The sequence below is a fragment of the Bombina bombina genome, chromosome 1 (assembly GCF_027579735.1).
Source record: "Bombina bombina isolate aBomBom1 chromosome 1, aBomBom1.pri, whole genome shotgun sequence".
Taxonomy (NCBI): domain Eukaryota; kingdom Metazoa; phylum Chordata; class Amphibia; order Anura; family Bombinatoridae; genus Bombina; species Bombina bombina.
The window spans coordinates 831,597,318-831,623,475 of NC_069499.1; the positions used below are offsets into that span (position 1 = coordinate 831,597,318).

General features: G+C 37.2%; 1 protein-coding gene across 1 annotated transcript in view; it reads right to left on the bottom strand.

Annotated features, from left to right (window-relative positions):
- LOC128646032 (SLAIN motif-containing protein-like) overlaps positions 1-26,158 on the bottom strand; it is a 131,697-nt gene that overhangs the window by 98,201 nt on the left and 7,338 nt on the right. Inside the window, exons 2-3 of the mRNA XM_053699438.1 lie at positions 6,027-6,668; positions 434-573 (exon numbers count right to left, since the gene is read on the bottom strand). Of these exons, the coding sequence (XP_053555413.1) occupies positions 434-573; positions 6,027-6,655 (769 nt within the window). The 5' untranslated portion in view covers positions 6,656-6,668. The remainder of the gene's footprint in view (positions 1-433; positions 574-6,026; positions 6,669-26,158) is intronic.

The window sequence follows — 26,158 nt, forward strand, 5'->3', positions numbered from 1 at the left end:
GAGGACAAAATAAAAAGGTCAGCTCAGTGACTGCCTTTTCGAAAACATAAGACGGTAGGATGACATACATTGTGGGTTATGGTTGTTACATTTTGCCCAACAAGGTTTACAGTACATGCATAGTATGGAGCAAGCGGGTAACATGCATAAACATGCTCACAACACTTATATATATATATAAATAAATATAAAACAAAGCAAAGCGCTAGTGGCACCTGCCGACCTAGGTAAGAACCCACCCAACAATTTAACTATAGGCTTCATTATTTGGCAGCCAACTACTTATATCTATTTGCAGGAACATCTTATACTTGCTTCTTCTAAACCTATCTAGTGTTATAAATTAAAATAGTATTAAAATAAACAGTAAAAAAATAAAACAACAACATTAACTAAAAGACTTCACAAGAATATGTACAAGAAGAACTTTTACCTTGATCAAGTTTTCCAATTAGCGTTTGGCAGGCTACCTCAGTCTCAGGACTGTGATGATCCAGTACTTGTCTGCACCACTTTAAAGGAGAATCTGGTTTTGGTTCTTCACTTTCCATCTTTTTGGGAGAAACATACAACCTACAGAGAATTAAAATAAATAAACTAAAATATAATTAGGCTATAGCACATATAAAATGAAAACAAGGGGGGGGGGGCTGCATTTAGCAGCAAAAGCAACAAGACAGGCTTTTCTATTGTTAAAATGTATTTACTTTTTTACTTACACCCATTTGTGAACATTTGTAACAAATATATTTTTTCAGCACTAAAATATAAAACAGTGCTCCTTTAATAAAAGGCACCACCAGGCAGGCCTATAATCTCTGCAATCGAATCTTTAAATCAACCAGTAGCGAGTTTTATAGATGAAATATTACAGCGCAGTGTAAAAAAGATCCCTTCTTATATAAAAGATTCATGTAATTTTATTGAAACACTAAAAGAGGTTAACATGGATAATGGCGATTTTTTTTTCTAACTCTTGATATTTCTAACTTACAGTGGATATAAAAAGTCTACAACACCCCTGTTAAAATGTCAGGTTTCTGTGCTGTAAAAAAAATGAGACAAAGATAAATAATTTCAGAACTTTTCCCACCTTTTAATGTGACCTTTAAACTGTACAACTCAATTGAAAAACAAACGGAAATCTTTTAGGTGGAGGGAAGTAAACAAAAAAAACTAAAATATTGTGGTTGCATATAACTGGGGATGTAGCCGTGTTTAGAATTAAGCAATCACATTAAAAATCATGTTAAATAGGAGTCAGTACACACCTGCCATCATTTAAAGTGCCTCTGATTTACCCCAAATAAAGTTCAGCTGTTCTAGTAGGTCTTTCCTGACATTTTGTTAGTCGCATCCTACAGCAAAAGCCATGGTACGCAGAGAGCTTCCAACGCATCAGAGGGATCTCATTATTAAAAGGTATCAGTCAGGAGAAGGGTACAAAAGAATTTCCAAGGCATTAGATATACCATGGAACACAGTGATGACCGTCATCATCAAATGGAGAAAATATGGTGCAACAGTGACATTGCCAAGAACGGGATGTCCCTCCAAAATTGATGAAAAGACGAGAAGAAAATTGCTCTGGGAGGCTGCCAAGAGGCCTGCAGCAACATTAAAGGAGCTGCAGGAATATCTGGCAAGTACTGGCTGTGTGGTATATGTTACAACAATCGCCCGTATTCTTCATATGTCTGGGCTATGGGGTAGAGTGGCAAGATGGAAGCCTTTTCTTATGAAGAAAAACATCCAAGCCCGGCTAAATTTAGCAAAAACACACCTGAAGTCAACCAAAAGCATGTGAGAAAAGGTGTTATGGTCTGATGAAACCAAGGTTGAACTTTTTGGCAATAATTCCAAAAGATATTATTGGCGCAAAAACAACACCATACCCACAGTGAAGCATGGTGGTGTTAGCATCATGCTTTGGGTCTGTTTTTCTTCAGCTGGAACTGGGGCCTTATTCAAGGTAGAGGGAATTATGAACAGTTCCAAATACCAGTCAATATTGGCACAAAACCTTCAGGCTTCCGCTAGAAAGCTGAACAGGTAGAGGAACCTCATCTTTCAGCATGACAACGACCCAAAGCATACATCCTAATCAACAAAGGAATGGCTTCACCAGAAGAAGATTCAAGTTTTGGAATGGCCCAGCCAGAGCCCAGACCTGAATCCAATCGAAAATCTGTGGGGTGATCTGAAGAGGGCTGTGCACAGGAGATGCCCTCGCAATCTGACAGATTTGGAGTGTTTTTGCAAAGAAGAGTGGGCAAATCTTGCCAAGTCAAACCATGCTGAAAAACTCATACCCAAAAAGACTGAGTGCTGTAATAAAATCAAAAGGTGCTCCAACAAAGTATTATTTATGCAACCATATTATTTTATTTTGTTATTTTTACTTCCCTTCACCTAAAAGATTTCAGTTTGTTTTTCAATTGAGTTGCATAGTTTATAGGTCACATTAAAGGTGGAAAAAGTTCTGAAATTATTTATCTTTGTCTCCTTTTTTTACATCACAGAAACCTACCATTTTAAGGGGTGTGTAGACTTTTTATATCCACTGTATATACATGTATACCCCATAAGGAGGGGATACAGGCAGTAAGGGAGAAACTGATAGAGGAGGGTGAATATAAAAAGGTCCCCCTATTGAATATGTGGCATTGTTGCTACATTTTATTTTGCATAAAAATGATTTTAAAATTTGATACAGACATTTGCAACAGATGGGAATGGCTATGGGGTCTCGAGTAGCTCCCAGCTATGCCAATATTTTTATGCACTATTATGAACAGAAACAAATTTTCTGATCCTAAGTTTGCACAGTATGGTAAATATTATAAACGCTTCATTGATGACTTGTTCTTTACCATACAGAAAATGTTTTAAAGGGAGAGGGAGGGATGGGAACTAGCTACACTACACTACGGAAAAGGGGAATTGGAAGTGGGGGGGACCTTCATTAGCGATCGCAGGTAGGAAAGAAGAAGGGCGCATGACAAAGTCATGCATATCTGCTATTTCTGAACAAAGAGGATTCCAGAGAAGCATTTATAATCATTTGTCATATGACTGCAGTAGCCGTGTGTAAATACTTCAGAGAGAAACCCACTTAAAGTTTGCTTTAAAAGTTAACTTTTTTTTCTCCATATGATCGGATCTGGCGGCCAAATAGTGACATCAAATATACCAAAATGGACCTAGATCAATAGTTTGGGTTATCTAATTAAAGAATGTGTGTGTGTGTAGAATATATATATATATATATATATATATATATATATATATATATATATATATATATATATATATATATATATATATATATATATTTCATAGGTAAATCAAAAGCTCTATTTCTGTTTAATCAGAGTGATAGCAAAAATGTTAAACATTCTCCAGGGCTTCTGGCAAGTTTTACTTTGAAATCCCTTGTAATGTAAGGGGTTAAAATTAAGAAGATGAATAATACATATTGCAGTTATTTCTATTAAGTAGGGCTGCAACTAACGATTATTTTCATAATCGATTAATCGCAGATTATTTTTTCAACTAATCGGATAAAAAAAAACAAAAAAAAAACAACAATTTTCCTATATTTAAAATAAAATCCACATACTGAGTGATACAGCGGCCGAAAATGGTCCTATCCCATTTCGGCCAAAAGAGGGGCAAACCCGGCCGAAAATTACTCCCCCTTAGACAAATATTGGTAGGCTGTGAGGGAGGAGGGATGCGACGCAGCTTCTGCCCTTAGTGCGCTTCCATATTGATTGTAAACAAAACAAAACAAAAAAAAATATATATATATATATATATATATATATATATATATATATATATATATATATATATATATATATATATATATATATATATATATATATATATATATATATATATTAAAAAAAAGGAGTTTTATTCTGACTTAAGAACTAGGGGTATCATACTGAATGTAAATGCAAAAACAAAATAAGGGTATCATATTTAATGCAAACAAATGAATGATTTGTGCCATACTGACTTAAATAAATGTGTGGCATTATATTGCTTAAGGAACATGTCACATTTTTATAAAAATGAATGAAGAGTCACATGATAAAAACCATGGACACTAAATGCCATATATCTTGTATGTAACTTAGGGAATGCCATTGTTATTATAAAACCAAGCAAAAGGGGCCGTTTCACTAAGCCCAGAAGTCCACCCTTCGCATCCCAATCAGAAAAAAAGAAAAAATGTTGTGCGATTCCCAAGTGCCCCGGTGTAGCGGGAAGCATTATAGCAATCATTAAAAATCACACACATGCGTGTTATTTCCAGTACCAGTTATGTGTAGAAGACAACCTTGGCTGTAGCTCTGAGCGACCATGCTGATAATTATTAGATGACATTGCAAAAGTAATGAGTCACATAATGATCAACAAAAAACAATTGGATATATTTAGGTCCGCTGTCTTTTTTTTTTTTTTAAAAAGACAGCATTCTAAACTGAGGCGAGGGTACAAGGATATACACGGGGGGGGGAGTAATAACAAATAAACCTGCAGCCTTCTCTTGGAGTTGACATAGTTTAGCAGACACAAGCAAGTGCTACTAACAGACCAGCTGGGTAACTTAGGAGCCTTTCCATTCTGCACCATGAGGTACAGTAAATTAAATATCTAGCACAGCAGAGCAACATCTGTTTCTGTGCTAGTGCCAAGCAAGGCAAATTAAAGAATACCCTTAAACTATTTTAAAATAATTTTGGAAAAAAAGTCATTTTTCGGTTTTTGGCCAAGGGCATCCTGAATTTTCGGTCCACAATTCTCATTTTGGTGCATCCCTAATTACATTTATAATCTTCAGACTAAAACTTAACAACTGTTTGTCCAATTTTTAAGCAGCAGAACAGAAATTTAAAAAAATAATGAGAAGAGGTGGAACTAGAAAGAGGTAGACTATCACTTTCATAAACTTTGCATTAAAATGCAGGCGCTCAGATGGTGTTGAGGTGGTTGAGATGCATAAGTAGGGTTTTACCAATTTTACAAAAAAGTGAGATATTTATCTGCAATGGGCCTCTCGACAAAGTAAGCCTGGACTTCATTGAAACATAAAAATATCTTGAATATCTATATGCAGTGGTAAATAACCAGCTATAAAAAGGTAAGGGGAAAAAAATATTTAGTCCACTATCAAAATAACAAATATATACATAGAGGTTGAATCTTGTACAAATCGCAATCAATCTAAAATATAAAAAAACTATTAAAAAAAAAAAAAAAGTCAAAAGTGCTAAGGACTATATATCATCAATAACAGGACAAAGCCTTAAACATTTATCTATACAGTACATATAATCAGCAATAGCAAGCGATCCGCTAATAATTGTACAAACAGATAATAGTGCAAACCAGTTCAAACAACAACTCCCTTCAATCTAGGACTAGGTGTTAATAAACAAGCTAGGCACTATATCATGCAAAGCATAGTTCCAAATCACCGGATTTAATATAAACAATCTAAATGATAACTCCTATTATTTCTGGGTTGCACATAAGCCAGACGTAGTTGCAAACTTTAAAAAAAAAAAAAAAACTGTCCTGAAGAAGTGAAAAGTAAACGTCTGTAGACATCATTTAGGCTAAGGGCATAACCATAAAACACAATACAATACCATGTGCAGGAGCTCATTGGAGTGAAGCAGTTGGTGCCGGAGACAGACCAACTAATCAATGAGATTCGTTGACAATTATTTTCCTAATCTATTATATCGTTTAGTTGTTGCAGCTCTACTATTAAGTATAATCCACTGCTTAGTGCTTTTTTATTACAACAATGAAATAGACTGATATATATCCATTTAAACAGGGAAAGTAACAATATATATATATTAAGGTTTGCTAGCCTACTAGATTTGGTGCTATTTATTTACCATATGTTTAGAAGTGTATATCAAATTCCATTACTCATATTTTTGCAACAGCCTTAGTTAAAAAGAAATGCACAATTAATACCACTATATAGAAGTACATACCAGCAATCTTCATCATCATCACTGCAAGATCCCAACTCCAGAACTTCCACTTCATCTAAACCCGTTTCATCCAGAACATTTTCTAGATCGTCGCTTGGATTTAGTTCAGTCATTTTTGCTGCAGAATCTTCCAGCTCTCTTTCGCTACTCACATCCATGGTATAAAAGCAGCTGTCTTCGTCATTACAAATAAGTCTTGCTTGACCTTCCTGCTTTGAATCAGAACATAGCTTTTCATATTGCACCTGTGCATCTGTCCTCAAAGTAGGAATGTTTTCTTTTTCTGAGGTTATTTGTTTTAGCTTACTTTGCAGGTCGGCCATAATTTCTATATCTCCTTTCTCAGGGTGTAGGTTCAAGTTATTCATAACACCTGTACTGTTTAAAGCAGAAATATGATTGTCTATCCCGGGATCCTTTTCAGAATTTGTAGTTTGCTGATTCCGCTTAATCTTTAATTCCTGATTCTGAATTTCCAACCGTCTTACTAGCTCCTGGAGTTTTTGAACTTCTTTTAATTCAGATCCAATGTGAGCATCAGATTCAGCCTTGTTATCCATAGTACTTTTAACACCAACTTCTATTGCACTATCATACTGAATTTCAAGGGGATTTCCAGGTACCACCATCTTCAAATTGTCACTGTAAGACAAAGGGAAAAATAGATAAGCTAGAATGATGGTTCTAAAAATGTAGACATCACATGCCCTTTAGGTTTGACACATAGTAAGGAACATAAAATGTTAGGGACCTGACTCAAAACAGCAGCATAATCATTTTCTAGTTTCTCATCAGTTAAAGTAAATAAACACTGGAGTATTTCAGTAGCTAAACTTCTAAGAAATGTCCCAACCAAGTATTGAATACAAAAATTTTAATACATTTGTTGAACATTCTCTTCAAAAATTGCAATTTCATTTTTAACTTTTTTAATTAGAAGTAACACTTTTACAATTATGTACAACATATTTATGTAAAATAATAATTCTGTATTAGTGTTCATACTTAAAGCCATATTGCTAAAACTAGATTAAAGGGGCATTCTAATGCAGAATTAGTTTGCTCTGTGTGTTTTATTTGATCTTACTAATTTGTTAGAGTATGTTATTTTGGCATTACTGATCCTAACTATGTATTTAGCCCCCTCCCCAAAAGGGTAAACACATGGGTAAAGTCCAACTTAAGAGGAGCTACTGCAATCGTCTCAAATGTGACCCCTGAGCAGGACATTACCTATATGTTTAACACCTTTGCAATTGTTATTTTTATGCCACTTTTGCATTACAATTTTCATTTAAAAGGACAGTAGTGTCATAATTAGACATTCATGACTTAGACAAAGCATACAATTTTGAACAACTTTCCAATTAACTTCTATTAATTTGTTTCCTTCTCTTGTTATCCTTTGCTGAAACGTTTTTTAGGTAAGCTCAGGAGCAGAAACTGCTGATTGGTGCATACACACACACACAAAGATTTTCATTGGTTCACCCATGTGTCCACTTAGAAACCAGTAGTGCATTGCTGCTCCTTCAACAAATGATACCAAATGAATAAAGCAAATTTGATAGAAGTAAATTGGAAAGCTGTTTAAAAATTGTATGTTCTACCTTAATCATGAAACAAACATTTTGGTTTTCATGTCATCTTTAAGGAGATATCAATGTAATTTTTCTTTTTTAAATGAGCGGTAGGTATCAGAAATTAATCACTGCAATGCAAATGCATTTCAGTGTAAAATTATATTTTAAAACAGCATTTAAACCAGTCATTTTCTTACCAAAATTTGCAATAAAGAAGTTGCAAAGTGAACTTAAAGGGACAGTGTTGTAAAAAATAAAACTTTCCTGATTCAAATAGGGCATGTAATTTTAAAAAGCTTTCTAATGTACTTTTATCATCAATTTTGCTTTGTTCTCGTGGTATTCTTAATTGAAAGCTAAACCTAGGTCGGCTCGTATGCCAATTTCTTAGCCTGTAAAGGAATTTAAAAATGCCTGGGACATGCATAAGGCTATCCTAAGGAAAAAGTAACATGTAATATGGGTAGACTTGATGGACCTTTTTGGTTCTTATCTACCGTCAAATTCTATGTTTGAAGGCCGCCTCTTATCTGAATATATTTTTTCAGTTTTTTTTCAAAACAAGAGGGCTCTAGCACAATGTTATCTATATGGCACACATGACCCAACACCCAAATAATTACCTAGGAGTCAGCACTGAATGGCTAAAATGCAAGTCTGTCAAAAGAACTGAAATAAGGGGGCAGTCTGCAGAGGCTTAGACACAAGGTTGGTTATGCAAAACTGGGGAATGGGTAATAATCGGATTATCTATCTTTTTAAACAATAATTCTGGTGTAGACTGTCCCTTTAATACAATCAAAAAGCCAACCCATTTAAAGGAATATGAAATCCATTTTTTTTTCTTTTCATAATTCAGATAGAGCATGCAATTTTAAAGCAACTTTTGAACTTACTCCTATTATACATTTTTCTTCATTCTCTTGGTATCGTTATTTGATAAAGCAGGAATGTAAGCTACATATAGCCACCAATCAGCAAGTCCCTAAGCTTTACATTCCTGCTTTTTCCAAATAAAGATACCAAGAGAATGAAGAAAAATGTATAATAGGAGTAAATTAGAAAGTTGCTTAAAAATGCCTGTTCCGATTCATAAAAGAAAAAATATGGGTTTCATATCCCTTTAAAAAAAAAAAATGCAACAGTCCTATCAGCTCCTTTCCCACACTGACAGGCCTGCCCGGTATTTCTTGTGCATGTAGCGGCAGACCTGTCACAGCGCACAGTGGGGGCATTTCAGGTTATGGCTCACCAAGAGGGCTATCAAGGCCTGGTACTGGGCTGTGGCCCGGCTGATGAAAAACCAGGGTCTAAATCCTAATTCCCCTTATTATTTTTGTGGTCCTTCTCTGAACTTCTAATTCTGAAATGTACTTTTATTAAAGTTGGTTAAAATGTTCTCATATAAAAAATTAATTATGCAGAATTTTAAAAACAAACAAACAAACAAAAAAAAAAAACCTTAAAAATGTACTTTATTTTTATCTGTTTTCCCTGTAATTTAAATTTGAAAATTGTAGTGTTTCATGCCCCCGCCTGCCCTCTGAGAGGCTGGGGTGCATTCTCTGGAACGCAGAATACGGACACTTCTAAATGCGGCACTGTGATTGGTTGTTATGTGCAAGAGCTCATTTAGACCTGTCCCTAAATGGCCACAGCAAAGGAAGGAAGATAAAAAAAAAAACTTAAGAGGCATAACCAATGATTGTAATGCAATTCCTATTTTTCTAGGAAAATTTAAATTTGAAATGCATTCATATTGTATGCAGCTCTTTTACCATACAGTGAATAATCTGACAAATAAATACAATTAACTTTAAATTTAATTTAAAGTCTATGTGAGACTACTGCAAAATTAACTGCATATTGCAAAGTACCTCATCATCATAATAATAATAATAATAATAATAATAATAATAATAATGTATATTTTTAGTTTAGCAACTCACGCTTATATACTATACCTTTGCCAAAATGATGATTATACGTCTTTGGGAATGAAAAACAGTTTAAAAAAAAAAAAAATTGGCTTCATTTTTTTAAAACCTGACCACTTCAGTATTTGTTATTAAATCACAAACAGGTAAACAAATATCTATATAAAATAAATGCAGATATGACTAGAAATTCTAGTTCCAACATTAAATTCTTCTACATACATCGCTATATAAAATAATTCCCTGACTCCTCATCACATTATATTGCTAGCTCCTTGGAACACTGTATTGCTTCCCTATGTCAGCTCTTGAAATAACCTTTCAGAATTTCAGTATTTACTTACAGGGAAGGAAATAGCTTACGCACTAATTATTTAACTAAACAAGTTATAATATGGCCCTGAAAGGCAAACATTTCTTGTAAGTCAATAAACATGATGTGAAGATCCTGCCACATAACGAGTTAGAGTGTATTTCCCACTGTGTGCAAAAGCATGGGTGTGTGAAGAAATGCTTCAGGGAAAAAAATAAAATAATAAGTCTCACGCACAAAGAAACAAAAAGCCAACAAAATAAAATGAATGGTATAGAAAACAAAAAGTATGTTACAGATAATAACACAAAATGTTTGAAGACAATGCAGCATGTGCTAAAGGAAATGTAACAGAATAAAGTATTCTGCGTTTTAACATCTTATTCATATTATGCCTCAAGCAAAGCCCCGTGTATGCTATGACTTATTAGCAAGAAGCACAAATCAGTAACTTGACTATCTTTGTCACTATTAAGGTTAGTACAGGTAGAAAACCCTTTATCGAAACTGCTTGGGACCAGAAAATATTTGGATTTCAGAATAGCTTGGATAGGTAGTTGGAGTCCAGCACCATAAATTTAAATAGTGGTTTTCAGCCTGTGTGCCCGTCACTGTGGAGTATCAGTACTGTGGAGTACTTAAATGCCATGTGGGCTTTGCTATATTGGCAAGACCACCCAGGCCACCAGGGATAGGTTTAGTCAACATAAGGCCTCTATTAAATCAAAAGATTTATCACTACCAATATCTGCACATTTCACACATATGGGACATACACAGTTAGCCAACTTCGCTTTCAAATAATAGATCATATCCCCATTCATAGAAGAGGGGGTAATAGGGAATTAAAACTGAATCAAAAAGAAGTATGGTGGATTAAACGTTTGAACACTTTATGGTTTGAATAGGGACTATGATTTATATTTGTTTTTATGAGATTTTTTAGTATGTTATGTGTTCTGGTGCCACTAGGGGGCTCTAAGGTAATGAAAATTGGAATACCTGGACAGGTATGAGTTAAACTAATTAGCATGTAGTACTGAACCCTGGTTGGCTCAGATAACCTTTTTAAATGTCCGTTTAATTGTCTTTTAACTATGCATGAATAAGGACCATGTAGGTCCGAAACGTTGCCTTTTTTATGGTTGTTATACCTTAATAAAAATAATTTTTTCACCTTTAAGAAGCAAGACTGTACTGCGGTGCTGTCACACTTTAGAGGTGGAAGGATAGAGATAGAAACACAAGAGATATATATATATATCGATAGAGATAGATTTGTACTTGTTCCATGTTATATATATACTCTATCTTGCTTGGCGCTATATATATATATATATATATATATATATATATATATATATATATATATATATATATATATATATATATATATATATATATATATATATATATATATATATATCTTGTGTTTCTATCTCTATTAGGAGCCAGAAAAAAATAGCTGGCTCCTAGATTTTCAACAAATTAGTCAAACCCTGCTATATCAGGGGCCCGATCCGATATGCAGCGTCGCCCGCAAAAGCCAGTGACGCCAAATTTTGCGCTGGTTTGGCATCACATATACGGCGTAACAGAAGTTAAACTCGTATATTTCACCCTTCGGCCGTAGTTTTTTAGCCCATAGAGTGATATACCAAACCTGCGCAGTTTGGTATTCAATATACAGCATAAGGACTTACATGGCGAAAATTGAGAAATCTTACTCCATTTTCACCTTGCCACAAAACGCAGGCATAGTAAGCCTTACGCTGAGTATTGGAGCCCCGTAACTCCCTAAACTACCTGCAAAATAAAACCTAACGCATGCGCAATGTCTATCTACCTGTCAACCGCAATCCCCTGCCGCAATCCCTAATAAAGTGTTTAACCCCTAAACCGCCGCTCCCGGACCCCGCAGCCACCTACATTATATGTATTACCCCCTCATCTGACCCCCCTACACCGCCGCCAGCTATATTAAATGTATTACCCCCTAATCTGATCCCCCTACACCGCCGCCAGCTATAATAAATGTATTACCCCCTAATCTTTTTTTTTTATATTCTTTATTTATATGTCCAACAGCAAACACAATTGCATACATTTTCACCTTTGTGCACCACGCAGGGTCAGGTGTAAAGAAAACAGGAAGAGGTAACATAAGATTTAAACAAAAGATCTCTTCTTATATACATCATTTTGTGGGACAAAAAAGAGAAATAACAAGATATTCTCATATAATTCATTTGTATATGTTGTTGGAAATTTTTCACACACGATAAACAGTAAACCCATTCAAACTGCCATACAAACATAAAAAGAAAAAAAAAAATTTCTTTCTTTCTTTTTTCTCTCCCTCCCTCTCCTTCTTTCTCGGGAGGAAGAGAACTCGTCTACGATATTCTCTCCATGTCTGATTCTTTCCTCCTTTCTTTTGGTCACTTCTCCTCTCTAATTTTGACTTTCTTTTCTGGATACTTTACTTTTCCTAACGCCCTTTTTAACACTAATTATCTTAACTCTCCTTAAACTATTCTGTGCCCAGTTATCCATGAATGTGGAAATAGATCCAGGGCTACTAAATCCATGAAAGAGTTTGAGGAAAGAAATGGGGCCAGAATGGCTTTTTGTATAACTGCAGGATACGATTGGATAATTGGTAGCCAGCCAACTAAAAAGGATTTTATTCTTCTTTCAGAGGCGGTTTTTAAATGAAATGATTCGTAGATAATTTGATTTTGAATCTGTTGTAACATCTGGGTTAGTCCCAGAGCTACATTAGATTGCCAATGTTTACCAATCTGCTGTCTAACAACTAAAATAATAGTGTTTAAGACATTTGTTTGAAAACCCTTGTTACTAGGAACTTCTAACCATATTATCTCCTTGGGTGACAGAGTAACGGTTGTCTTATATAATACATTAAACCAATATTCTAGCTTCCGCCATAATTGAATAATCTTTGGACAGTACCAGAACATATGTAAAGTATCCGCTTTAGGTTTCTTGCAGCGGGTGCAGACCCCCTCGTTAGTTGGATATAATTTCACCATTCTCAAAGGGGATAAGTAGTAATTATTAATAAGCTTTAAATGGGATTCTCTCCAACTCCGTTGAATTTCACATTTATTTAAGTTAATCATACTTTGTTTAATTTTCCCAGTGTCTAGTGCCGGAAAAAAGGGAGTCCAATTTGCGACCAACTTATCTAGAAGGATTAATGTTTGTTTGGAGAGCATAATATCATACATAAGAGATATAGAGGAATTGCCTATCGAAAATTTTTGAAGGCATATATTGAGATCCGACCATGCACCAAATCCGCTCCTATCCCATTTTCGAGTATTAATAAGGTGGCGCAGCTGAAGATATGCAAAGAAATTAGATCTGGCTAGATGAAAATGTTGGGATAGCATTTCAAAAGAAATTATTTGCCCCTCTTGTGAGAGGATCTGACAAACATATTAAAGGTCTTTCTCAGCCCATTCTCTAAATACCGATTGCTTAATAGCCGGTATAAATTGTGGATTTCCAGTAATTGGCATAAATCCCGAAAATGTAAAATCCACTTCAAGTAATGTGCAACACCTTTGCCAGGCCGCCGCTACGTTACTAATAGACATAAGCGCAGTTATATTATTTGGTAAAGATTGTAGCGGGCAATGCAAGATTGCTTTTAAAGAAAGAGGAGAGACCATATAATTCTCAATCTCTAAAGATGAAACCAGCTCCTTTTCTACAATCCAATCCACAGCTGTTTAACTTAGACAGACCCAATTATATAACTTGAGATTAGGAAGAGCAAGACCTCCTGCTTCAAATTTCTGCGTAAATTTCTCCAAGGATATACGCGGTCTCCTGCCGCTCCAGATAAATTTGGAGAAGGAGGAATTTAATTTACGCAAATCCTAAGGATAAACAGTGGGAGATTCTGAAGAGGATAAAGTAATCGCGGGAAAATAATTGTCTTAATTAAATTAATACGGGCTGCAATAGAAAGTTGAAATACCTTCCATAACTCCAGGTCAGCTTTAACCTTCTGAAACAGTGGTAAAAAATTAAGTCGATACCAATTCCTCGGGTTTTTGTGTAATATTATGCCAAGATATGTAATTGCTTCGACCTCTTCGAAAGGATGTTCTTTCAGGCTATTTCTTAATTTAATAATCCACATGAGTTCACTTTCATTAAAATTAATTTTATATCCCGCAAAGGAGCGAAACTCATCTAGACATTGTAGTGCAGTTGGTATTGAGACAGATGTTTTCTTTAAAAATACTAGATCATCAGCATATAAAAGTGTCCTAAGAGAATAGGAACCCATATTAATTCCTTCTAATATACTTCGTAAACGGATAGCTAAAGGTTCTAGGGCCAGGTTGAACAAGAGGGGCGATAACGGGCACCCTTGTCTTGTTCCCCTTCCCAAGATGATCTTTTGCGAGAGGGCACCATTCACGATAAGGTATGAAATTGGATTTCTGTATATTTTTCGGATAAATTGTAGGAATTGATTCTTAAAACCAAATTCCTCTAGTACTTTGAAAAGATGGTCCCAAGCAATAGCATCGAATGCCTTTTCGGCATCCAACGATAGAAAAGCGAAATCCTCAGAGAAGTTATTTTTTTTTTCCTTTCTTTTAGGTAGTAAAAATAGTCAAGACAAGTCACTATCCTGCGAATGTTTTTCATGGAAGTCCTAGATTTCATAAAGCCCGCTTGATCTGTGTGGATAATATTACCCAAGAATGAAGAGAGTCTGTCTGCTAAGATCGCCATCAGTATTTTATAATCTGTGTTCAACACGGATATAGGCCTATAAGAGGCCGGGTCCTCTGGTTTTTTGCCTTTCTTGAGAATTAGCGTGATATTTGCGGCAGAGAAATAAGAAGAGATGGAATTATCCGAACGGTAATAGCTATTAAATAGCTTTTCTAAGGTGGGAATAATTTCCGGTGCAAGTAATCTATAAAATTCTGCCGGAAGACAATCTGGGCCGGGAGCCTTGTTCAACCGCATCTTGTCTATCATATCCCCGATTTCCTCTACTCTAATTGAAGAATTAAGAAACGATAGATCATCTTCTTGAATTTGCGGGAGCTTTATTTTAGACCAAAATCTGTCTTGTATATGCGTATTACTAACCTGCCTAGAGTATAGCTTTTGATAGAATGAAAACAGCACTCTACTAATCTCCTTTGAGTCTGTATATAAGGTGTCGTTTTCTTTAATAACCGGGATATAATTCTTCCTCTTTCTATTTTTAATTAATTTCGCCAAATGTTTCGTGGAGTCCCCGTAAAGACCCCTAAATTGAGCATTAATTTTAATCTCTTGCTTTTGGGCTCTCTGTTCTAAGAAGACATCTCTCTCTCTTCTAGCCTCCTGGTACTTTTTCCAGTTGATCGAGGAGCGATCCTCGGCAAATCTTACATAGGCATTTCTAACTCTATTGGATAATTGTATTTCTAGGGCCCGCGATTTCTTTTACTAGTTATTAAGTAACTCTTTATATCTCCTCTTAGGACAGCCTTAGCTGCTTCCCAGAAGGTCTCAATTCTGTTAAAGTAAGAAATATTATTTGTACAATAATCCCTTCATCTTTGCCTGAGCCAGATAGCAAATCTAGGGTTATTCAACAAGTATCGCGGGAAAAAAAGTGATTGGCTTTTATCTATATGACTAATTGGGGGGGGGCAGAGTAAGATATATTAGTGCATGATCGGATATCAGTATGTCATCGATTCCAGTTACCACTTGTACAATTGACAAGGATTCAGATAGTAGCAATAGATCAATCCTGGAGAAGGTTCTGTGTGCTTTAGATTCGCACGTAAAAATCCGAGAATCAGGATTTTTGATTCTCCAGACATCTAACAATTTGAGCTGAGAACAAAAAATTCTAAAGTATTTGGCGGTTTTTTTATATTCTTTTGCATTTGTATTATTAAATCTGTCTAGTTCTGGAGCTAATGTCATATTAAAATCACCCGCTAAGATGAGATTCTCACCTATAAAGGGAAAAATCTTACCTTTAATACTTTCCCAAAAGTCTCTGCTGTTTTTATTTGGACCATACACGTTACAAAGCACATAAGTAACCTGGTTAATCTGGATTTGGAGTATGATATATCTGGCCTGTGGATCTTTATCAATATACAAACTTTTATAATCTAACTCTTTATGGAATAGGATCGCCACTCCACATTTCCTATTTGTACTTGAAGAGGCTACCACTTCACCCACCCATTTAATTTTAAGTTTAGCTACTTCTGAATCATTAAGATGGGTTTCTTGAATATATGCAATATCTGGCCTTTTTTTTGCAAGAGTTTTAATTATGAGTTTTCTCTTTATGGGGGAGGTTATTCCTCCAACATTCCATGATAATATCTTTACTCCAGGCATTTAACGGAGAAACATACCTTAAGATTAAAATTTTGCTCGGTTAAACCACTCTCTCTTCCTTGTCCTCTATTCATAATAAAAAAAAACAAAAAAAAAAAACAAAAATTGTAATATTTAATATAGTGGCCTGATAGACACTAACATCATGATCATGGCAAAAAAAAGAAAAAAACTAATTTCTCAATCTTCAATTTACCATTTTTGATTTGATATATTCTTTAATATCTGGGATTTCCTGAAATGTAAGTACTGAGTCACTATCCTCAACTATAACTTTAGCCGGATAGACCATACAGGCTTTAACTCCATTATTTATCAACTGTGAGCAGTATGGGGCCATTAACTTCCTCTTCGTGGATGTCTCAGTAGAGAAATCCTGGAAGAGGAGGATTTTGTTATTACCTAACATTATAGGACCATTCTTCCTAAAAAGTTTAATTAATTCGATTTTGTCCTGGAATTTAAGTACCCTAAATATACACATTCTGCTCTTGGCTGCCTTATCAACTAGAGATCTCTTTGGGCCTACTCTATGAGCTCTTTCTATTATCAGGGGCAAATATTCTGCTGACATTCCTAACACTTGGGGGAGCCCTAGGGAAGTAAATTTCATTAAATCTTCATATTCTGCTGTCTCCGGGAGGCCCACAATACGTATGTTATTGCGCCTGGAGCGGTCTTCCATATCCTCCAGGCGCAACTGCATATTTTGAATTGTGGTGTCTTGTTTCCAGATGGTCACATCTTGTGCATTTACCCGGTCTTCCAAATCAGAAATTCTATCCTCTGCTTCACTGATTCGGGCAGAAAACTGCCTGAATTCGGCGGAGAGAGTAGATAGTTCGGAGGCCATACCAGAGATTTCTTTTTTAATCATTTCAAAATGAGGTGCGAATACGGCAGACAGTTGTACTGTCAAAGCCTGTATGTCAAGAGAAGGCAGAGGTAAATCACTTAATGTAGAATCAAGGCTAGTATCACTTGATTTAGATTTTTTATCCTTGAGCTTGGCAGGCATTGCGGGTGAATTTTTTTTCGCCTGCGTGACGAATTTTTCCATTAATTAAAAGTGCGAGAAAAAAAGATTATTTCCCCCCCCCCCCTTCTTTTGTGTGTGAAAGTGCTATGTATCAATTATATTTGTGTGTAGGTAAGTGATAGTGTATATAATCACTAAGAAAATAAAGTGGGCCCTTTACCTAGGGCAAGAGCAAAAAGGTGAAATAGGCCTGTCAAATTAAGGAATTTATCTGAAAGCCAAAAAAAACAGATGGTTCCCTCTTTTAAATTTTTCACTCTAAATATTTAACAGTAAATGGCGGAATATAATCAGAATATAATCCAACAAACAGCAAGAACAAAAATCTTTTCCCTGCAGGTTTCAGTAGACAACAAGAGAATAAATATTATCTGGTTTGCATTTATACCACTACGGCTTTTTAAAGGATAGTAGCTGATAATACATAGTTACAAATCGGCTACATTCTGCTCCCTGCATACAAGAGCATAAAGAAAGCATACTTCAGTTAGATAATTGTTTAGAATTCAGCTAGAGAGTAATTAGCAGATCCCTATTAGCCCAGAGAAGGCCGGAGTACTAGATATTATCAATGAGAGCAGAATATATAAACCCTTCTATAGTTTGGCTGTACAATCAGCCTAGATAAAATCGTGAGGATTTGTAAAGGTAGCCACTAACAAATGAATATTTCTGTCATAAACAGATTAATCAATGCAGAAAGAAAATTTTCAATGAACCCTTAAGATTGACTTCCTTAAGTGGTTTAGAATTTGGATTAAATGCTCAATTAAAAAACAGAAAAAAAGGCACCAGATATTAATATATATGTATGCAATTTCATGCTTCAGGAAGAAAAGCCCCCAGAGTCCTTAACTCTTTTTATATTATGAGCAGGTAAATTAGAAAAAATGTCAGCGGCTCTCCTCTGTTTCTTCTTAACAGAAATGTCCTTCTGCTGAACACAATGCAAATGCCACACTCGAACAATCAGACTGGTAACTTGGGGCAAAGTTTTGTCTCCAAACGAATTAATCAGATGTATAATGTTCAGAGGACCACACACAGGTTCCCAATTATTAGCAATAGGTATGGTGTAATGTATTCCCTTTTGCCCCAACTTGCTGTGACCCTTCTTAGCAATGGGCAAGTAAATCAAGCATTTTACCTTTAAGTTTATCTGACTCACTCCCCTTAAATGACAGTGGAAAACACCAAGAGGCGAAAAAACAGCAACAATAGGGGAAATAGGTAAAAAAGCTTGTACTTGCGGCTGGAACTAGTCTCTTCTGACCCGGCACTGCGGCAATATGCGGGACCTTTACCGCGGAGAAAACACTTCCCCTTCACTAGCAGGCTGTCAGAGATTGGTCCTGAGCTTGAAGAGATGTACCGGGCTATCCAGGGAGCCTCCGCCCGGCGGCGTCTCCAATTCACCGGCGATAGCGTGACATCAGCTTCCTGTCACGTGTTCCCGGCCGCTACCTCTGGTGCACCTGGTCTCCTCCACCGGGTAGGAAACCTTTCCTCATTTAGCGGTACCGGCAATACTGGCACTTCACGGCCACTCGGGAGGTAGGTGTAAGTATCCTCTGGAAACAATGCTGCAGGATCTCTGTAGCTATCAGGTACTCCACACGGACCTCCACTCCCATAAACTGATCGACTTCCAGCCGGCAGCCTGGTGCTATGGCTGCGTGCACCACCACACACAACACCCGTTTGCAAACCCCGGGTTGGATGGTGTAAAGGCTTGGGTAGATTTTCCAGCGGTGCTCAGTCACCGCAAACAGGGAGCACGCTCGTTTAGGCTCCACCCCAAACGGATGTCCAGAACCGTATTACCCCCTAATCTGATCCCCCTACACCGCCGCCACCTATATTAAATATATTAACCACTGAACCCAAGTCTAACCCTTACACCCCTTAACTTAATTATTATTGAAATAAATCAAAATAATATTAATATTATTAACGAAATTATTCCTATTTAAAACTAAATACTTACCTATAAAATAAACCCAAAGATAGCTACAATATAATTAATAATTACATGGTAGCTATTTTAGGGTTTATATTTATTTTACAGGTAACTTTGTATTTATTTTAACTAGATACAATAACTATTAAATAGTTAATAACTATTTAATAGCTACCTAGTTAAAATAATTACCAAATTACCTGTAAAATATAAATCCTAACCTAAATTACCATTACACCTAACACTACCCTATCAATAAATTAAACTACAAATATCTAAACTAAAATACAATTAAATACACTAAACTATATTGCAAAAAAAAAAAAAATAACACTAAAATTACAAAAAATAAAAAAAATTACAAGAATATTAAGCTAATTACACCTAATCTAAGCCCCTTATTAAAATAAAAAAGCCCCTCAAAATAATAAAATTTCCCTACCCTAAACTAAATTAAAAAAGTAATCAGCTCTATTACCAGCCCTTAAAAGGGCCTTTTGCGGGGCATTACCCCAAGGTAATCAGCTCTTTTACCTGTAAAAAAAAAAAAAAAAAAAAAGAAGAAACTACTCCCCCCATTACAACCCACTACCCACACACCCCTACTCTAAAACACACCCGATCCCCCCTTAAAAAAAAAAAAAACCTAAGTCTAACCCCCAAGTGGTCCTTACCTGTCCTGAAGACCGGCAGAGAAGGTCCTGTTCCAGGCGGAGAAGTCTTCGTCTAAGCGGCGATATCTTCTTCCAGGAACCAGCCGGCGCGGAGCGGAGGAGTTGAATACCGATGACCGCGGAGCTGAAGACCGTCCACTCTGGAACTGAAGACCGGCGACACTGGAACTGAAGACCGTAGCCATGGAGGATCCTCTTCATACGATATCCGCCATACACTGAAGAGGAATTCAAGGTACGCAATTAATAATAGCGTCCCTTGAATTCCTATTGGCTGATTTGAGCCTTCGAATTCAAATCAACCAATCGGATGAGAGCTACTTTAATTCTATTGGCTGATTTGAATAGCCAATAGAATAAGAGCTACTGTAATTCGATTGGCTGATTAGAATAGCCAATCGAATTACAGTAGCTCTTATTCTATTGGCTATTCAAATCAGCCAATAGAATTAAAGTAGCTCTAATCCGATTGGTTGATTTGAATTTGAAGGCTCAAATCAGCCAATAGGAATTCAAGGGACGCCATTATTAATCGCGTACCTTGAATTCCTATTCAGTGTACGGCGATCGTATGAAGAGGATCCTCCACGCTCCATGGCTCCGATCTTCAGTTCCGCGGTCATCAACTCCTCAGCTCCGGCTGGTTCCTGAAAGAAGAAGATGTCGCCGCTTGGAAGAAGACTTCTCCGCCTGGAACAGGACCTTCTTCGCCGGTCTTCAGGACAGGTAAGGACCACTTGGGGGCTAGACTTAGGTTTTTTTTAAGGGGGGATCAGGTGGGTTTTAGAGTAGGGGTGTGTGGGTGGGTTGTTCTTTTTTTTACAGGTAAAAGAGCTGATTACTTTGGGGCAATGCCCCACAAAAGGCCCTTTTAAGGGCTGGTAATAGAGCCGATTACTTTTTTAATTTAGTTTAGGGTAGGGAAATTTTATTATTTTGGGGGGCTTTTTTATTTCATTAGGGGGCTTAGATTAGGTGTAATTAGCTTAAAATTCTTGTAATCTTTTTTATTTTTTGTAATTTAGTGGGGGGGGGGGGTTTGTAATATAGTTTAGTGTATTTAATTGTATTTTAGTTTAGATATTTGTAGTTTATTAAATTAATTTATTGATAGGGTAGTGTTAGGTGTAATGGTAACTTAGGTTATGATTTATTTTACAGGAAATTTGGTAATTATTTTAACTAGATAGCTATTAAATAGTTAACTATTTAATAGCTATTGTACCTAGTTAAAATAAATACAAAGTTACCTGTAAAATAAATATAAACCCTAAAATAGCTACAATGTAATTATTAATTATATTGTAGATATCTTAGGGTTTATTTTATAGGTAAGTATTTAGTTTTAAATAAGAATAATTTAGTTAATATTAATATTATTTAGAATTATTTCAATAATAATTAAGTTAGAGGGTGTTGGGGTTAGACTTAGGTTTAGGGGTTAATATATTTAAAATAGGTGGAGGCGGTGTAGGGGGATTAGATTAGGGGTTAATATATTTAAAATAGGTGGCGGCGTTGTAGGGGGATCATATTAGGGGTTAATATATTTAAAATAGGTGGCGGCGGTGGTGTAGGGGGGATTAGATTAGGGGGTAGTACATATAATATAGGTGGCGGCGGTGTAGGGGGATCCGAATAGGGGGTAGTACATATAATATAGGTGGCGGCGGTGTAGGGGCATCAGATTAGGGGGTAGTAATATAATATAGGTGGTGGCAGTGTAGGGAGATCAGATTAGGGGGTAGTACATATAATATAGGTGGCAGCGGTGTAGGGGGATCAGATTAGGGGGTAATACATATAATACAGGGAGTTCAGAATTATTAGGCAAATGAGTATTTTGACCACATCATCCTCTTTATGCATGTCGTCTTACTCCAATCTGTATAGGCTCGAAAGCCTACTACCAATTAAGCATATTAGGTGATGTGCATCTCTGTAATGAGAAGGGGTGTGGTCTAATGACATCAACACCCTATATCAGGTGTGCATAATTATTAGGCAACTTCCTTTCCTTTTGCAAAATGGGTCAAAAGAAGGACTTGACGGGCTCAGAAAAGTAAAAAATAGTGAGATATCTTGCAGAGGGATGCAGCACTCTTAAAATTGCAAAGCTTCTGAAGCGTGATCATCGAACAATCAAGCGTTTCATTCAAAATAGTCAACAGGGTCGCAAGAAGCGTGTGGAAAAACCAAGGCGCAAAATAACTGCCCATGAACTGAGAAAAGTCAAGCGTGCAGCTGCCAAGATGCCACTTGCCACCAGTTTGGCCATATTTCAGAGCTGCAACATCACTGGGGTGCCCAAAAGCACAAGGTGTGCAATACTCAGAGACATGGCCAAGGTAAGAAAGGCTGAAAGACGACCACCACTGAACAAGACACACAAGCTGAAACGTCAAGACTGGGCCAAGAAATATCTCAAGACTGATTTTTCTAAGGTTTTATGGACTGATGAAATGAGAGTGAGTCTTGATGGGCCAGATGGATGGGCCCGTGGCTGGATTGGTAAAGGGCAGAGAGCTCCAGTCCGACTCAGTCGCCAGCAAGGTGGAGGTGGAGTACTGGTTTGGGCTGGTATCATCAAAGATGAGCTTGTGGGGCCTTTTCGGGTTGAGGATGGAGTCAAGCTCAACTCCCAGTCCTACTGCCAGTTTCTGGAAGACACCTTCTTCAAGCAGTGGTACAGGAAGAAGTCTGCATCCTTCAAGAAAAACATGATTTTCATGCAGGACAATGCTCCATCACACGCGTCCAAGTACTCCACAGCGTGGCTGGCAAGAAAGGGTATGAAAGAAGAAAATCTAATGACATGGCCTCCTTGTTCACCTGATCTGAACCCCATTGAGAACCTGTGGTCCATCATCAAATGTGAGATTTACAAGGAGGGAAAACAGTACACCTCTCTGAACAGTGTCTGGGAGGCTGTGGTTGCTGCTGCACGCAATGTTGATGGTGAACAGATCAAAACACTGACAGAATCCATGGATGGCAGGCTTTTGAGTGTCCTTGCAAAGAAAGGTGGCTATATTGGTCACTGATTTGTTTTTGTTTTGTTTTTGAATGTCAGAAATGTATATTTGTGAATGTTGAGATGTTATATTGGTTTCACTGGTAAAAATAAATAATTGAAATGGGTATATATTTGTTTTTTGTTAAGTTGCCTAATAATTATGCACAGTAATAGTCACCTGCACACACAGATATCCCCCTAAAATAGCTATAACTAAAAACAAACTAAAAACTACTTCCAAAACTATTCAGCTTTGATATTAATGAGTTTTTTGGGTTCATTGAGAACATGGTTGTTGTTCAATAATAAAATTAATCCTCAAAAATACAACTTGCCTAATAATTCTGCACTCCCTGTATAGGTGGCGGCGGGGTCCGGGAGCGGCAGTTTAGGGGTTAATACATTTAGTGTTAGGAGTGAGAGGGGGGGATTGCGGATAGAGGGGTATATGTGTCGGGCTATTTCTGGGAGGCGTGTTAGACAGTAACGGGAGATTTAATATTTTAGTAAGTTTTTGTAGGCGGTGGCAGTTTCCAAAGTGCTGTAAGTCACTGGCGACTCCAGAAATTTGTACTTACCCTTATTTCTGGACATCGCTAGTTTGTCCGACTTACGGCTCTTTAGCAACTGCCGGCGCTGTATATGTGATAGCTCGATGTGCGAGCTCAAACTACAGGCGCAGGTTTCCGCGCTTGTGCCGAAACCTGCGCCGTATATCGGATCGCGCCCCATGTATTTAAAATAAGTTTGTGATTTAACTAAGTCCGTTTTTAATTTTTGGTGGGCTCTTTTCTTTTTAGGTAGACTTCATGAACAGGATATTAAAGTGAAGGTAAACTTTGGTGAATGAAAGCCCATTTTTAAAAATACTATTAAAAACAGGGGCACTTTCATTCAAAGTTTACAAAGCAGCCGTTTTGTTAAAAAAATTACCTTTTTTCCTTTTCACAGCTAGAGCAGCTTCCCCCACCTAGAGATCCTCTATTCACACGTCAGCAATGACTAATCCTGCTTCCTCCAATCACAGCTTTCCCCCAGGGTAGTCATTGCCTGAGGACATGCTGTGATTGGAGGAAGCCGGATTAGTCATTGCTGACATGTAAATAGAGGATCTCTATGTGGGGGAAGCTGCTCTAGCTGTGAAAAGAAAAAAAAAAGTTTTGTTTTTTTAAACAAAACGGCTGCTTTGTAAACTTTGATGAATGAAAGTGGCCCTGTTTTTAATAGTATTTTTTTTTTTTTTTTTTTAATAACTTTATTTATATAGTTACTGGCTCCGTCACAACATGAGAACGTCATATACAAAGACACTATTACATGTACACAAAATGAGAAGCGAATGTTGTTAACAGCAGGGTTGGTTCCACATTGCTACAGAGTCCAGCATTTTTCTATTATAACAAACATAAAACAAACATTAACTTAACACATAACAAGGGTGAGGAAACCCTTGAGCAAACCCTCCACTCCGGGGGATAGAAGTGGGGGGGGGGGGTACTCGCACCCCGGCACACAGGGAAAGAAAGGGTCAATGTATCAGGGCCGGGTGATACTTAAGGTCAAAAGTGAGATATGGCATAGCTCTCAAGATGTGGATGTTGGGGGAGGGAGGCACCATCTGCCATGAAGGTTTTCTTCTAACATGAACAAAGAGTTACGGAAGGGGTAGATTATCCTATTTCGCACCTGAGGGGATACATGTAAAAGATAGGGTTCCCATTTATGTATGAAGAGTTTAATTCTTTTCTCTAAGTCCCCCTGTACATCTGATTGTTCTATAAGCGCTTGGTTATGTATGGCATGTAGGAGCTTTCTAAAAGGGGGGGGCTTATTAGACGCCCAAAATTGCAAGATTAGTCTCCTAGTAAGGAGTATCACAGAGTAGAGAAATTTTCGGTATTTCGATATTACCTCGAAATCGTGTAAGAATATAATGTTGGTGGGCGTCAAGGTGACTCTATCGCCCAAAACCCTATGTAGCCAATAGCTAAGTCTGCCCCACAGTCCAACAAGTTTGGGACAGTCCCAAAGGAGGTGTGTAATGTCAGGGGATGGGAAAGAACACTTACTACAGCTGTCAACTGCCTGTGGTACCATCTTAGCTCGAAGCTTCGGGAGAATGTATGCCTGGTGGAGGAGTTTAGTGTGGGATTCCCTCGAGTACGCCGAGAGAGTGGCCACATGGACCCTGGAGAAGCTATCAATTAGGTCAGGCATGGTGATAGATATTGCTCTTGTTCTCTGCCATTTATCTTGTATTGTCTGTAAAGCCTGTTGCTCCAAATGGGCCACTATCTCGTTGTATATACTGGTAATTGAGTGTGAACCTCGTAGCGTAGCGCGATATAATCTATCTATACAGGAACTAGTGTTCGTGAGCTGGTTAGTCGTAATGAGGGCCCTAACATAGTGTCTACATTGGAAGTAGGCAAACATGGTGCCCGGTGGAAGGTTATGTGTCTCTCTCAGAGCCTGGAAAGGAAGGATTTGCAATGTAGTGGGGTTAAGAAGTTGCGCGATAGATGTCAGCCCAAGAGTCTCCCATATGTGGAAGGACCGTGTAGTATATCCCGGGATGAATTTGGGGTTCCCCTGGAGAGGTAAATATTTAGTGGTCTCATGGTCAATTTTCCAGAACCTGCACACATTGCGCCACGCTCTAAGGGGGTCCCGAAAGAGTATGCTTTGAGAGATGTGAGAGGGGAGGGAGGATAGCTTAGCGTGTGGTAGATAAGCTGCATTGAGAGGTGCAATTAAGTCCAGTTCTACAGCGGGGCTAAAGTAAGTAGATTTAGCGAGCCACCCCATGGTTAGTTTAGCTAGTGTCGCCCAATTATACCATTGGATATTTGGGAACTTAAGGCCCCCCGCATTCACTAACATAGAGAGTTTAGATTTACTAATCCTATGCTTCCTCTGACTCCAAACAAATGAGGTAAATATAGTAGTAATATTTTGAATGTCTTTATTGTGGAGTAGGAGAGGGAGCATCTGCAAGGGATACAGTATTTTAGGGAGGATGATCATTTTGAGAAGGTGAATTCTACCATGTAAGGTTAAGGGGAGCCCCCTCCAGCTTCTGATTAGAGCCTGGGTACTAGTTATAATTTTAGGAATATTGAGGTTGTATAGGAGCATAGGGTCAACATGGAGTTGGATGCCCAAATACTTAAAAGACCCAGCCGTGACATGAACGTTG